Below are 16,435 nucleotides of genomic sequence, written 5' to 3'. Positions count from 1 at the left end.
TATGGTGAAACCGGCGGTTTGCATTATCCTGCATTTAGTTGCTATACAGATATGCCTACTTTTCCAGATATTGTCCATGTTTAGTATTGCGCTTCGCCCCAGTACGGTTTATCGTTGGAATAGATTATCCAGGCTGGTCAATTCTTGAGCCAAGGAAGATGAATTCTCACAAGAATTCTTGGACCTCATTGTTGATTTTGATTTGGACATTTTTTTGCAGTTGTCATAAATTTAGTCTTTAAATTCAGTTAGAGGCCCATTTTTTCACTTTCAGTTTTAATCTTACATAATCAGCTGCTTCAGACCAGCTTCTGTTTCCACAAGCAAAGTTGTGTCATCTGCATAACAGAGATTGTGGATGTTTCTTCCACCTATTTTCACCCCGATTTCCAATTAGTCTAGGCCCATTTTACGCATGATCACTTCTGTCTATAGGTTAAACAAGAAGGGTGAGAGGATGCATCCCTGTCGGATGCCTTTGGCGATCCCAAACCAGTATGTGTCCCCATACTGTGTTCTCACAGTGGCTTCTTGATTGGTATAAAGTGATATTAGCTTAACTAAATGTGCCGATACACCTTGCTCTTTTAGGGCCGGCCATAGCTTGTCATAGTCGACGCGGTCAAAGGCCTTGGTGTAGTTGATGAAGCACATGTAGATATTCAAGCTTTTTCCATGGTCCATCACAGGTTTGCAATATGGTCGCGGGTGCTGCGTCCTTGCCGGAATCCTGCCGGCACATCAGGGAGTGCCACTTCAACTACTGATCTCAGTCTTTCATGTATAATTTTGAGAAGGATCTTACTTGCCTGCGGAATGAGGGCTATTTGTTAGTAGGAGCAATTCTAGGAGTCCAAAAATTCCCTTCATAGCCTGTAAAATGTCTGTAAGGCTTTATTAAAAAAGGGACAAAAAAAACTTAGATTCTAAACAGGCCAAGATCATCACTAAGAATAAGCTGTATCTCAGCATACACACAGCAGCCAGAGCAACCAATAACCAAGCATTGTATAAAGTACATTACATTAGAGCAGGAGCCAGACTTTCAGTCAGCCAAGCCTGTATGTGCTCGTTTAAAGAGCCCATTAGTGAGGTCAGTAAAAAGGCGTATTGGCCATCACTAAGGGGTGGTTGTTCCAACCTTTGGACAGTGTGTAATACTGGCTTTTCATAATTATCTACTTTCTACAAGTTGTTTTACCTGTATATGATTCTTACCATCTGTCCCCATTTTATTAATTGGTCTGTCTACTATGTGTATGCTTAGATACACCATATTCTGAGTGATGTTTTTGTCCTGTTTCGATCGTGTTTTTAATTGATTGTTTCCTTAATGAAGCCTTTTCATTATTAGGGTCTGTATTTCCATTACTGTGTTGGCTTCTTTCCTGTTGTACTAATCTCTATACGGCAGATTCTCTGCGCACAAATGCCTTCCTGAAAAATACACAGCACAACTGTTAAATGGGGACATACCCTAAATATTCAGAAACCTTCTGTGTCACCATAAAAACAATTCTAAAATAATCCAGAACACACATACAAGGGGGGAGGGGTGCAGCTAAAGTTTTCCGTTTTCTTAGGGCGGGTTTCGCACGAGCGTATGCACAATTGTGTACGTTTCAACGCAACACATTTGTACCGTGAATGAGGCAACTTTTGCCCGCATATTGGTACATTTTACTGTACTTTTTTGCACATGTTCACATGGGTGCAAGACTTCCCCAACCGTGGTTTAAAAGGCCATTTAGCCTGAGGTCCAGAGGTGTTCTTTTCCCTGTGATTTTGCACTATATTATGCGCATCTGTTTGTGTATTACACAAATTTTTTTTTGCACACACACACACACACACACACACACACACACACACACACACACCACGGAAAATGAGAACAACCCCATTGAAATCAACAGATTCTATTTTCTGCATATTGCGCATGCAAATTTTGCTCACGCAAATACATCTGTGTAAAGCTAAAAGGAGGAGAAACGGACCATCTCAGTACGGAGCATAGTTAAAGTATGGCATTAAGAGCACCCCACCCATTCTTCTGGAGAGAGAAAAAAAAAAAAAGCACTTTTAAAGGGCATGCAGAGCGATGTAGTGAGCGTCGCTCCCCCTAAAACAGACCATATATTTGTCTCCAGTACATTTAGCACACATCTACAGTTCTCTAAGAAGTGACTTTTTTTTTTTAAGATGTGAAGCCTAATTTAAAGAGAACCTATTTACAGAGCTATTCCTACCAAAACAATTTTTTCTCCATCCGTGCTCCCCCCACCTGATTGCCTCTGGATGACTCCTGTGTACTGTAGTCACTTCCATGCAGTACAGCCTCCTGTCTCGATACTTATCAGTCACCATCTAGATGGTGAGATTTTTTTGGTTTCGCTTTCACATCAATCTCATGATCCATCAGCACAGCAATAACTAGAGGCCATACCATTTCTGCCTGCTCAGAGGAAAGCTTAATACCTTCTATATTCACCGAAATAAGCAACAAACTGCGTATGGAGTCAGGAGGATGAGCAGTTATCTCCTCTGTTATACCTGTGTGATCATCATCAGTAACTGACAGGAGTGTCTGTGTTCCCTCTAGGCAGTTTCTGTGTCAGGATCCATGTAACAGCATCACACAGACTGAGAAATTGACTTGAAACTGCACAGATAACCCAAAGTAGATCTGAGCTGGTCAGAAATGAGATCACATGACCATCTGAGGAAAAAGAGGCCAAAAGTTTCAGATCAAAGGGAACTAGATAAAGTAAAACTAGCTCACATATATACTGGAGGAATAGCTACAAAATGAATGGAAACCCTCCCCCCCAAAAAAAATATTCACTGGAGTGGCCCTTTAATGTTTTTTCCCATTATTTTCCAAAGATAATTGTGAGGGCACCTGCTCTTCAACACACTCAATTTCACTTGTCAATGAAACATAACCTGTACGAAAGAAGACTTCTTGGCAGGAAGACTTCTTAAATGAGGATTTTAAACATGCTTAGAAAATATAATGCAATACATATAGTTAGCGTAATGTGCTAGGTAGATTTTCTACCAACCCTACCATTGCATACACCGTAAGATAAAATAGCCGTGAGGCTTAAAAAGCAAAATTTGTCTCCATTACACAACATAATACAATTTATTTGAGAAACAAGTAGCAAGAATCTAATAAAAGCTTCTACGGATCCAATGCTAAAGCTAGGAAGGAGATACAATACCTTCTGGAAGCGGTTTATTAGTGTGCATATTATTAGTAGTGGTAAAGTTAATATATTATACATAATCTTTTCATATACATTATTAAATGAAAGTATTTAATAATCTGGGTGAAACAAACATGAACATTACATAAGGCATTTGTGTGGGGGTGTTGACTACATTAAAAGATTAAAAATTCATCAGTACTTTTAAGAAAAGTAGGTCATCTGGCTCAAGTCTGGGGCTACACAAAATGTGCCAATCAGGAGGAGAAACAAATTACACAAGCAAAATCCAAACACTTTCTCTTCCTTACAAATTCAATTAGAACATCATTTCCAGAGAGCTTGATGAAGTTATGGAATGAATTCTACAAAATTAGAAAAATCAACTGCTTACACAAGTGCACCAATAGTTCATGCAGGGTTTCACATGCAAATAAATAAAATTCATCAAAAAACAAACAGATGAAAGGTAAATTTAAACCAATGGAAAACATGGCTTCCCCCGGCATACTTACGAAGTATAACGTGCGTGATAACGAATGCAAATATAAAGACTGTCAGAAATGACAGAGATAAAATGAACATGTAAAAAAATCTGTAGTTTCTTTTCCCCACGCAGTTTCCCACCCAGGGACAGTGGTGATCAAAGCGCTCTGAAATGAGAGGCAAAAACAAAAAGATATATATGGCATAGAATTAATCAAATGTTAAATATCTGGAAAACAACATGCATGAATGCCAATGTGGTCATGACTGTTCTGCACTAAAAGGTACTCAAGGGTCATTTTGTGCACAATGTGGCAATTATGAACATTTTTTGGACTAGAAGACTCACTTTTTAGCAAGAAAAAAATATCTTGCTAAGAAGTGCCTGCATCTTCTACACTAAAATTCCCTGTTCTACAGGTCCTCCTGAGTGCAGCAGAGCACAGTAAGAGACCAAAGCTGGTGTTAAGGACCTTTCTGATGTCATGGGAGGAGTCATACCTCGCCAGCAAGACAGCACAGCTGGGCAAGAAAGGGTTTTACATTCACAATTCATTAAAATCTAACTGATGGCTGCAGCATAGCAGAACTGTTCATTTATAGTACAGCTGTGTAGCATAGCAGAACTGTGTGTTTATAGTACAGCTGTGTAGCATAGCAGAGCTGTGCACATGCATAAAAGGTATGGATACACAAATTATAAGGGGAAGGTCACACAGCAGAGTTGTTGTGGAATCTGAGTTGCAGAATACATGCTAAAAATCCTGCAACAAAATAGAATACAGTAGAATTGAACGGGGCTTTAACATACCCCCATTCACTCAGAACAGAAAAAAAAATTGTCATGCTGCAGATTTTCAAATCCGTAGCATGCTTTGTTGTGGAAAAGCAATGGATTTTAACACAGATTGCATTCATTACAATACAGTAAGTGAAAACCACGTGAGAAAATCAAATGAAGTCATAAGAGGATTTTGGTACAGATATAGATGTGGAAAAATTCTGCGATGTCTGCACATACACTTATAGGAATGAACTGATGCCTGGAACCCCTCGTACACCTATCCTAGAATACAAGAAATGAAGCACTACATTGGACAAAGTTCATGACATTGCCCCCTCTTCCAGATCACCAGGAAAGCCTTAATTAGTATAAAATATGTGTTTCCTGTTTGTCGGCTAAATCTATGGTGCGTCTAAGGCTGCCGCCGCCGGGGAGCAGGGGCCAAACTGATCTCCGCGGTGAGCCTGACAGATAGGCTGACCACGGAGAATCGCGGCAATTCGCAGCATGCTACGATTCTCTGCTTGTGGACAGTGGGGCTGCGCTTTCCATAGCAACGCAATGCAAAAACGCCCGTGGACAGGCAGCCTTACAGTCTGAAAAACACAGTATAAACGCTTCCATATTAGTTTCATCCATCATTTATACGTCAGCTCCACCGTCAGTGATCTGTAAGAGGCTTTATAGACATTTGGTAGCATCAAGGCTAATCAATCCTGTACTCAAGGATCAAAGAATAAAAGGGTGGTTCTAGCGAGACATTTGCCACATTTTATGCTAAATGGCCAAGAATACAAAAAACAAAACTAGCACCAGAAAATGTAACACCTAAAACATTACACATCTGTTACCAGGACTAAAGCTCTAGTGGCTCCGGCTAGTCTGATTATATTCCGGCAACATGACAGAATGGGCAGAGTGTCTCTGCAGGTAATCACTGGCTGGAATGCTGATACCCATAAGTGTAGCATCAGACAACAGCAGGCATCACTGCCAGAATGTAAACAAGTACAGACCACCACAGAGCAGTAACATGGGACAGGGAAATTTTCTGCAGTTTTTTTTTACTCTTAAAACAACCCCTTTAACTATATTTCCCCAGTGTGAATTATTCAATTACATTTTACTTATGGCCCTTTTACGCAGGCCCACAGGTAAAACGACTGCACGAGTGCCGACATTCGCACTTGTGCAGAGCGTTTGCACTGACTTAATCGCTGGACTGTGGGCTTCTCGCTCAGTGCTTCACGTTCCATGTCAAGCACTGAGCGTTTACACGTAACGAGAAGCCAGCAATCCAGCGATACGTTTTTTCGCTGACTGACATGCAACGATAATGACAAGTGAACCAACAGGGAGTGATTTTTTTCACATTTACACTGAACGATTATCGCTCAAATTTCTTTGCTAAAATGAATTTTAAGCGATAACCACTACATGTAAATGTAGCCTGAACCTGTGTCCAACAGTACCCCAAGGAATACTTTTTTTAGTGTCCGGGGTTGGACTTGATTTTTTGTAATTTATTATCCACCACAGACTGAATAATAAAGGTTAGAGGCTTACCAAATACTATGTAAAATGTGCCAAATAGACAATAGTGTTATATTCGTTTCTAAAAAGCTTTCAAAAAAAACATGTGCAATCTAATATTACTACTAGTCTGGGTGTCTACTACACTTTAAAGAGGTTTTACTCAAATTCTATTATTTTACCAATATAGATCACAAGAGTGACCAGCGGCAGTTTGGAACACCTGATCCAGCCAACGTCCGGTTCTGTTCTGGAAGTCTATTTCTGTGCAATCTTCATTGAAGCGAAAAAAGGGACAACAAAGACCACTATATGAAAGCTCCATTAAGTCTAATGAAATCTGAATTTGATTTAAAACAAAAATACAGAATTAGTCTTACCCGCTAATTCCTTTTCAGAGAGTACATCCTGACAGCACTACTGGAGGTTGTCCTTTGACCTTTCTTGGACAGGAAGAGGAGTTTAAGAGGCCACCTCCCTCACACTTCTCCAGTGACTTCGACTTATCATGACGGTCTTTGTTTCTCAAAATGATTTTATCATCATTTATAACATAATATATTGTTACATCACAAAAATATAATTCAAAGTGGGTGGAAAATGTGCGCTGTCATGTTGGACTCATGGAAAAGGAATTAGCGGGTAAGACTAATTCGGTATTTTCCATTTTGCCCATCCTGATAGCACTACTAGAGGTAATACCAGATTATTAACTGGTTTAAGGAGTGATCACAGCCTGCAGGATTTTCCTCCCGAAAGCAGTATCCTTACCAGACTTAGGTCTTGTTCACACGGGATCATCGCGCGAAAAATCACAGAATTATCGCATGTCCGTGTGATATCGCTGTGTCTTCTCGTGGCAATACCGCGATTTTGTAGCGCATGCAAGGATTTTCGGGGTGAGGCTTGAAATACAAGCCCTACCCCAAAAAATCAGCCGAAGCTTCTCAGCCCCCGCAACGGGTGGCCTTTTTTGGACGGGGATTGAAAAATCCCTGTCTCCTGGAAGCGCTGACTGTGATTGGCTGACGCTTAAGCAGTCACAGCCAGAACTTCCAGGAGGCAGGGAGTTTTCAATTCCTGGCCAGAAGACGATGCAGAGAAACAGTGTCGGGACCCGGAGAGAAGATGCAGCCAGGCTGACAGAGCTTCTAAGGTGATATATGTGTATTTTTTATTTTTGCCTGCAGCCAGGGCTTAGATTAGAGCTGACAGTAGGATTTCCTACTGTCAAAGTTACATCGCACCACACGAAAATCGTGTTTTCGTGCGATGCAACAGAGGAAGCCTCCAAAGGGAAATATGGGCTACAAAACCTCACAAGTCGCGGGCATATCTCCGGACCTGTGAGGTTTTTGTGTCGCGTTGTTGCATGCTACAAAACACACGTGCGAAATAACCCATTGTAGCAACACGCCAAAATCGTGCGACTGCCGCACGTATGAACGAGGCCCAAGTCTAAACGATAAGGTTTAGAAAAAAATGTGGAGACTAGTCCATGTGGCCGCTCTACATATCTGCTCCCTCGAGCATTCAGGCCTCTCAGCCGGTGAAGACACAAGAGCCCTAGATGAATGGGCTTTAATCCCCTCTGGGGGACTCAAATTCTTAAATACATTAAGCCTCTCTGCTGCAGATCTTGATCCACCTAGTGATGGGAACTTTGGTGGCCACCTTACCCTTGTTTTGGCCCCGAAATAGAATTAAAAAAAAGTATATAAATCTCTCATCACAGTTCGTCAAACATCCAGGTTGTGTAACATTTCCTCCTTACTGTTTTTAAAGTTTTGACAGGAGGGTAACAATCTCCTGCTCTCTATGAAAATACAATACAATTTTAGGATCAAAAGTCTTGATTGTTAGATTTTTTTTATAGTGTTATTTCATTAATAGGTTCAAAAGGGGTTTTACAAATACTATCTAGGACTGTATTTAGGTCCCAAGCAGGGACTATTTTCCTGATGAACGTTTTTTCCTTTCAGCCCCTTTATAAAAAAAAAAAACAAAAACAAAAAAAAAAACAACTTTTAACCCGCTTACGTTCTACACAGTGCGTGTAAAAAAAAAAAAGGCACTAAGAGCTGCCACTTGTACTTAGATTTCTAGGACTCAGTCCTTTTCCTAGTCCCTTTTGTAGAAACTCTAGTATTTCATTATAATTTGGATCAAAACCCATTTTGCTTTAAGTACTAGGAAATTTTTAAACCACTGTGGCATAAATTTTAGAGGTCACCTTTTTCGTACTAGCCATCAGAGTATCCACAACTGCCCCAATTTCTTAATCTCTGCCCCTCAGAAACCAGGCCACCAGTTGTAATTGGCGAATGTTGGGACAGTTTAGTGGGTCCTGCATGAGCAGATCCTCTCTGGATGGTAGAGGAATCAAGGTCTGAACTGCTAGACCCAGAATCTAAGGATTACAAGGCCTTTCGCGCCACTGTAAAGCAATAAATAAGGACATTTATTCCGCTGTCTCTGATTTTTTTTTTGAAGATCCCAAGCTATCAGAGGTAGAGGAGGAAAAGCATAAGCCAGTGACATTTCCCATTTTTGAGCTAATGCATCCAACCCTTTGGGTTGTCCTGCTGGATGCAGGGGAAAAAAAAACTTGTGGCAATTCATAGATCTGTTTGCCTCCTGGAAAAACTCTGTTTTCCCCCCACTGGGCTACTAGCTGGTTAAACATCTCAGTGTTGGAGGGATCACATCCCCGGGTCGAGTTGTTGCCTGCTGAAATAGTCTGCTATCACGTTTTGAAATCTCAGATGGACTGCTGTTATGGACTGAAGATGGTCATCTGCCCAGGAAAAAATGGTCTTTGTCAGCTTCTATAAGTGTCGATGCCTGGTCTCTCCCTGATGATAAACAAAGGAAACAGTCATATGAGAACATATTCAGACATGCTTCCCTTTAATTTCGTTGCGCTCATCAGGACTTCCCAGACTCCTCTAAGTTCTCTATAGCTAGAAGACTAGGAACGAATGAGAGGCGGCTCCTATTTGAGCCCCCCAACCTGATTTACTTGCATCGGTGGTTATAAAAACCAAAAGGATCCTCACGCCACCGTATTTCCTTGCTCAAGTTATTGAATACCAGGTAAATGACCTCTTAGTGGGGATAACTTAATATTTTTATCTAGGGATATCAGTCTTCTGTCCCACTTGGACAGAGCCTCCCTTTGGAGGGGCCTAAAAAATGCAATAGCCCATGGCACCATAGTTATGCATGCCGCATTTTCCCCAGAATTTGCATTGCTTCTCTAAAGGTCTTTTTTAATCTCTTAACCAACTCCATCATCTGCCTCTTTTTTTCCTGCGGAAGGGATGATGAGCCTGAACCTGTATCCAACAGTACCCTAAGGAATACTTTTTTTAGTGTCCGGGGTTGGACTTGATTTTTTGTAATTTATTATCCACCCCAGACCTGACAAAAGTTCTATCATCTGGGTCAGATCAGTTGACATGGTAGGTTTATCATCTGCAATAATTAACAGATCATCCAGGTATGGGACAATATTAACCCCTGATGTGAGCTATTGGCTCTATCAGTATTCTGGAAAATAAATGCAGGGCAGATGCCAGACCAAAAGGCAGACACACAAATTGAAAATGGTGAAGGTCCGTGTCCATTTGAAGAGCAAACCTAATGTATTTTTGGTAAGTCTGATGGACTGGTATATGGTAGTATGCATCCTTTAACCCCTTAACGACCGCCCCATCGGGAAACTACGTCCTCAGAAAGTGGGCCTTAATCCTAGAGGACGTAGTTTTATGCATCCTCTTTGGATTGATGCCCACTGGCCTGAGGACGTGACAGCTTCATGCTGTCGGTGCCCGCAGGTAGCCGACAGCATGGAGCTGTCATCCCAGGATGCGGGCAGTCCCCCCCCGGCATTGCGATCGGCGCTATAAAATGAAAAGCGCCGATCGCAAAAAAGTAAATAGAACAGTGTAAAAAAGTAGTAATTCAGCTGCTATGATGGATCGGATCCATCACGGCAGCTGAAAATACTCACACGGCTTGTCGGCGGTGTCCCCCGGAGATCTGGTCCTCCCGGACCCGCCGGCGGCCTTCTGCGCATGCGCGCCAGCCGATGTCGTCACGCGCACGTGCAGAAGCCCGGGTGTCCCCGGCAAATTTAATCTCCTGGCTCCCGGCTCCTGAAGGTAGCCGGGAACCAGGAGGTGTTACCGGGGACCACTGTGGGCGGTCCCCGGGCCCGCGATCACCGCTATCCATTGCGATAGCGGTGATCGCGAAAAAGTTGAAAAAGTAAAACAAAAGTAAAGTTTCACCTCCCCTCATGGATCGGATCCATGAGGGGAGGTGAAGATGCTCACCCCCGGTCCTCTGCGATGTCCCGGGACCCGAAATCCCCGTCTGCGCGTGCACAGAGGGGCTCGAGCCCCGGAGAATTCAAAATTGCTCTGCTCCTGGCTGCCATGTGTAGCCAAGAGCAGAGGGATGTCACTGGGGACATGATCACTGTCATCCAATGGATGACAGTGATCATGTAAAGTAAAAAAAAAGTGCAAAAAGTAAAAAAATAAAAATAAAAAAGGGGTAAAAGGTAAAAAAAAAAATAGTGCAAAAAGTAAAAAAAAAAAGTTTTAAAAAGTTTTAAAAAGTTAAAAAAAGCTTGCGTTTCATCTCCCCCCACGGATCATATCCGTGAGGGAGGATGAAATGACGTACCTAAGACCTGCGGATTTAGCCGCGGACCTCACCCCAGCTTCTGCGCACGCGCCCGTCGCCAATGTAGCAGGCGCATGCGCAAAAGCCGTGGTTTTTTAAAATCTCCCTGCTCCTGGCTACAAAACTTAGCCGAGAGCCTGGAGATTTCACGGAGGGCCGCGGTGAGCGGTTCCTGATCACGTGTTCGCCATTATCCAAAGAATAATGGCGATCACGTAAAAGTTAAAAAAAGGGGAAGGTTCATCTCCCCTCACCGATGCGATCGGTGAGAGGAGATAAAACTTTTTACCAGAGGCCTCCATATTTGCACCCCGACGCAATCTTCTTCCGTGAACTTTCCCGTATTCTGCGCATGCGACCGCCGGCAAAACACCGGACACATGCGCAGGAGTCGAGGATCCCAGGAAACTTAATATCTCCTTGACCGTTGGTCGCCGAGAGCCTGGAGCAATGACGGGTGGCCTCGTTGAGCGGTCCCCGGACACGTGAAAAAATGGTAGCGATCTACCTTTGGCCGGTCTCACATGACCGGATACGAATTACGGATTCCGCATGCGTCTGATCCGCGGTAATACGCAGATCAATCGCATTGGATTGCACAATTCCGCTCACATTAGCAGGTCGGAATTGCGTAATCCACTCGCAGAAAAGAGAACGCAGCAGGTTCTATTTTACCGCGGATATCCGCAACATAGAGCCCATTGTGCTCCATGGTCGCGGATATACCCGCAGCCCATATGCAACTACGTTGTAAACGGGCTGCGGGTACCTGCGTCATCGCTAAGCGACGGTGCGGGAAATACAAACAACAAAAAAAAGTGTACTGCGCATGACCGCACGTGTAAGTACGCAGTTATGCGCAGTACATTACGCGGCCGTACGCAGGGTCACAGCCGGGCTCACAGCTGGGATCCGCTGCGGGCCTCCGCAAGCGGATTCCACCTACGGCCATGTGAGCCTGGCGTTATTCAGACCGCTACCTGTAATACGCAGTTTACAAGAAGCCCCGGGAACGCTCGCCTTCCTGCAGTTCCAGGAGCAGCTTGTTGAGCGCCTTCTGTGTGAGACCGCCGCACCTCAGCGAGCTTACGGAGACTCACAGAGTGCCACTTTTTACACCCCATCCCCGCCGCTGAGGTCAAAAAATGACCCCCAAAAAGCATGAGAGGAGGGGGGATACCAGATTTTATTGCCCTATGTGCCCATCCCAACCAGCCTCCATAATTACCCGTCTTTGGAAATACTACACAGTTCACATTATTACTTTTATCTAAGATTTGGGGAACGCCGAAAAGGGCGTGGAGGGGGGGATTTTAGGAAGTCAATTTTTATTCCGTACAAATGAGCAATGGGGCCTGGAATGTATTCAGTTGTGCCCTGCAATCCAACGGGTGTTCCCTGCATTATAGACCTAGCCATGTGTCCTGTAAGTAGATTAGGGCCACAATGGGTATGTTTTTGAACACGGGACAAACGGGGGTATCCATTTGGGGGTGAACGTCTTCATTCCTATGTACACTGTACAAAAAAAAAAGTTTTTAAATTGACAAAATTGCCAAAAAAATGAAAATCGTAATTTTTTCCTTCTGCTTTGCTGGAATTTAGTCAAATACTGTGGGGTCAAAATACGCAGTACACCCCTAGATGAATTCGTTAAGGGGTCTAGTTTTTAAAATGGGGATATTTGTGGGGGTTCTTTATAGTTTTGGACGCTCAATGGCTCTACAAGTGGGCAATGGGGCCTGGAATTTATTCCGTTGTACCCTAAAATCCAACGGGTGCTCCTTCCATTATAAGCCTAGCCATGCGTCCTTTAAGTAGATTAGGGTCACAAGGGGTATGGTTCGGAACACGGGACAAACAGGGGTATCCATTTTGGGGTGAAAGTCTTCATTCCTATGTGTGCTGTACAAAAAAACCCAGTTTTTAAATTGATACAACTGCCAAAAAAATGAAAATTGTAATTTTTTTCCTACTGCTTTGCTTAGAGTTATTCAAAAATTGTAGGGTAAAAATACACAGTACACCCCTAGATAAATTCGTTAGGGGGTCTAGTTTTCAAAATGGGATCATTTGTGGGGGTTCTCTGTCGTTTTGGCCGCTCAAGGGCTCTACAAGAGGGCAATGGGGCCTAAATCACCCTTATGCTAAATTTCTGTTCTGAAAGCCACCAACTACTCCTTTCATTTTGGGCCCCGTTGTGCATCCAGACAAAAGATTAGGGCCACAATGGATATGTCTCTGAATACGGGAGAAACAAGGGTATCCACTTTGGGGTGCAAGTCTTCATTCATGTGTGTGCTGTACCAAAAAAGCAGTTTTTAAAACGACAGAATTGCCAAAAAAACGAAAATCACAATTTTTTCCTTTTGCTTTGCTTCAATTCATTCAAAAACTGTGTGGTCAAAATGGTCAGTACACCCCTAGATAAATTCGTTAAGGGGTCTAGTTTTCAAAATGGGGTCACTTGTGGGGGTTCTCTTTGATTTTGGCCGCTCAAGAGCTCTACAAATGTGCTATGGGGCCTAAAACGCCTTCAAGGAAAATCTATGTTCTGAAAGCCACCGACTACTCCTTTCGTTTTGGGCCCCATTGTGCATCCAGACATGAGATTAGGGCCACAATGGGTATGTCTCTGAACACGGGAGAAACAGGGGTATCCATTTTGGGGTGAAAGGCTTCATTCATGTGTGTGCTGTACAAAAAAAGCTGTTTTTAAAATGACAGAATTGACAAAAAAACGAAAATCACAATTTTTTCCTTTTGCTTGGCTTGAATTCATTCAAAAACTGTGGGGTCAAAATGGTCAGTACACCCCTAGATAAATTCGTTAAGGGGTCTAGTTTTCAAAATGGGGTCACTTGTGGGGGTTCTCTTTGGTTTTGGCCACTCAAGAGCTCTACAAAAGTGCTATGGGGCCTAAAACGCCTTCAAGCAAAATTTATGTTCTGAAAGACACCGACTACTCCTTTCATTTTGGCTCCCGTTATGCATCCAGACATAAGATTAGGGCCACAATGGGTATATTTCTGAACACGGGAGAAACAGGGGTATCCATTTTGGTGTGTAAATCCTCATTTTCATGGGCTCTATAGGAAAAAAATATGTCTTTAAAATGACATATTTGCAAAAATATGAAATTTTATTTTTTCTCCCCTAAATTGAACTAATTCCTGAAAAAAAACTGGTGGGGTCAAAATACTCATGACCCCCCTCAGTGAATACACTAAGGGGTGTAGTTTTTAAAATGGGGTCATTTGTGGGTGTATCTATTATTCTGACACTTATGAGCCTTTGCAAACTTGGCTTGGTGCAGGAAAACAAAGTGCTCCTCAAAATGCTGAAAAGTAATGTTAAATTTGTACGTCCTCTAAATGGTTAAAAAAAAACAAACGTTTTTCAAGTGTGCATTCAGAATAAAGTAAACAGATGGAAATACATATCTTATCAAAAATTTGTACAGTATGTTTGGACATATTTGAGATATTACGGTTGAAAATGTGAAAAAATGATAATTTTTTCAAAATTTTTCCAATATTGGTACTTTTAATAAATATACACAAATAATATCGGTCTCTTTTTACAATCTAAATGAAGTACAACATGTGGCGAAAAAACAATGTCAGAATCACTGGGATATGTAAAGCCTTTACGGAGTTATGCCACGTTGAACGACGCATGTCAGATTTCCAAAATTTGGCTCCGTCACTAAGACGCAAACAGGCTTCGTCACTAAGGGGTTAAATCCAAGGTACATGAGAGGCTGTTCTGCTTTATCAGAGCTATAGTAGATTCATTGGTTTCCATTTTAAAATTTCCTATTATTGAGACTTAAGATTTATTATTATTCTGGAGGACCCGTTTAGCTTGGTAACTATAAAAATTTTTGAATAGTAATCTTTTCCCTGTTCACTAAAAGAGGAACTGGCATTATTGCACCTATCCGTAAAAGGTCCTTCACCCCTTGTCGTAATTTTTGCTGGAAATTTATGTACTGATTAGTTGTAATTCCAAATTTCCCAGGTGGTAGTGAGTAAAATTCTATCCTATAAGCCTGCTGGATTATTCGCAGTACCCATGCATTATCAGAAAGTGTCCATTTCCCATAGTATAGGAGCCATCTGCCTCCCACTGGCTGTTTGACTTCAGAGGATATTTGGAGCGGGAATGGTAATGGAAGGGTTTTACCTTTCCTTCCCTTAGGATAAGTCTATCTGCCCAATTTTCCTTTTCCTATGGTCCGTCTCTGTGGGTAGCTAGGTCTGTATAAGGGAAGAGTGTCTCTTGGCCCAAACTCTCTGGGTAGTCCCTTCCCTAGCTTTTTCCAGGATTTTATTCAGTAACAAATTAATATCCCCCCCGAAAGGGGATGTTGCATGGACAGTTTTTAGACATCGTATCCGCTCTCCATGCTTTCAGCCATAATCCCTTACTGGAGGCACTTTTCAAACTTACATTTCTTGCAGCAATCCTAAAGGATTCTACGGATGCATCCGCCAAGAAAAAGTAAAAGGATACCCTTGCATCTCTCTTCCCTAGAGGTTCTATGTTTTAGACTGTCCTCCAGTCTTGTGAGCCAGAAACGGATGTGGCTGCAATATTAGCATCTATCAGGGTAGATATGGCTTCCCACGACCTCTTAAGTGATAGATCTGCTTTTTTTGTCCATAAGATCCCATAGTTGAGATGAGTCCTCAAATGGAAGAGAGGTATTTCTGGTTGTTTAGCCACAGGTGAATGCACTTTAGGTATTTTACTCCATATGCTTTTCTGCCCTTTCAACTTTTGAGAGAGTTAACCTGTTCTCGACCTTTTCCCACTCATCTGTTACAAGCTTCTTCAGTGTTTAATTTATAGGAAAGGCAGTTCTAGGTCTAGATCCAAGTCCCCAAACATGTCATGCTGAATCGAACTGGGCTCCTGGACTTCTTGAATATCCATTTGCTGCGAACAGCTCGAATTCCTCTAAATCAGTATTAGAAAAGTAATATTTTCTGTCTTCTTCTACAATGAGTGGAGTGAAGTCTTCTAAATAATCACTATCCGATAATACACCATCTGGCCACTCAGATTTAGATGAAACTATACTCATGGTTAAAGGTCTTTTAAGTGGCTTGGAGGGGCCAGTTTGGGGATCGATCTACCCTCATGGCTTGCACCTCTTCTCTAACTATAGTACAGAGGTGTCGCATGAAGGAGGAATGCTCTCACTATTTTTGGTGTGCATGCAGCACAAAGTTTGTGTTTTTTTTTTTTATAGCTGTCCTCCAGCTTTCTTGCACATATGTCACATTTCTTGCATTTTCTCCCCGCTACCTTAGCCTTACAAACTTCATCCTGTAAAAACAGGAGAGAGATCAGTACACATACTATGCGTTTGTCCAGGTGGACTGCTCACGTTTGGTGGATTTTCAAAATTCACCCTTAGGCCTCATGTCCACGGGGAAAATCAGATCCGCTGCAGATTCTCCATGGAGAATCTGCAGCGGGTCCCTCCTGCCCCGCGGACATGAGCGCCGAAAATAGCAATTTAAAAGAATTTACCTATCCGGCGCGGGCGACGAAGCTCTGCTCTTCCTCACGGCCGGATCTTCATTTTCGGCCGGCGGATGAATTCCTGACGCCGGCGGCACGTCGACGTGCCGCGCGCATGCGCCGGGCACATCCGCCGAGCCGAAGCAAGGGAGATGCGGCCGTGAGGAAGAGAAGAGCTTCGCGGTCCGCT

The 16,435-nt window shown here is 42.7% G+C and overlaps 1 protein-coding gene across 3 annotated transcripts in view; it reads right to left on the bottom strand.

The window, feature by feature from the left end:
* The window catches only part of ZDHHC14 (zinc finger DHHC-type palmitoyltransferase 14), a 119,882-nt gene that overhangs the window by 47,339 nt on the left and 56,108 nt on the right, over positions 1 to 16,435 (bottom strand). For all 3 annotated transcript variants that reach the window (XM_066596088.1, XM_066596086.1, XM_066596087.1), the window contains exon 5: positions 3,728 to 3,865. In XM_066596088.1, coding sequence (XP_066452185.1) covers positions 3,728 to 3,865 — 138 coding nt within the window. The remainder of the gene's footprint in view (positions 1 to 3,727; positions 3,866 to 16,435) is intronic.

Source organism: Eleutherodactylus coqui, chromosome 3, assembly GCF_035609145.1.
Source record: "Eleutherodactylus coqui strain aEleCoq1 chromosome 3, aEleCoq1.hap1, whole genome shotgun sequence".
NCBI lineage: Eukaryota > Metazoa > Chordata > Amphibia > Anura > Eleutherodactylidae > Eleutherodactylus > Eleutherodactylus coqui.
This window is presented reverse-complemented; position numbering and strand designations above follow the sequence as displayed.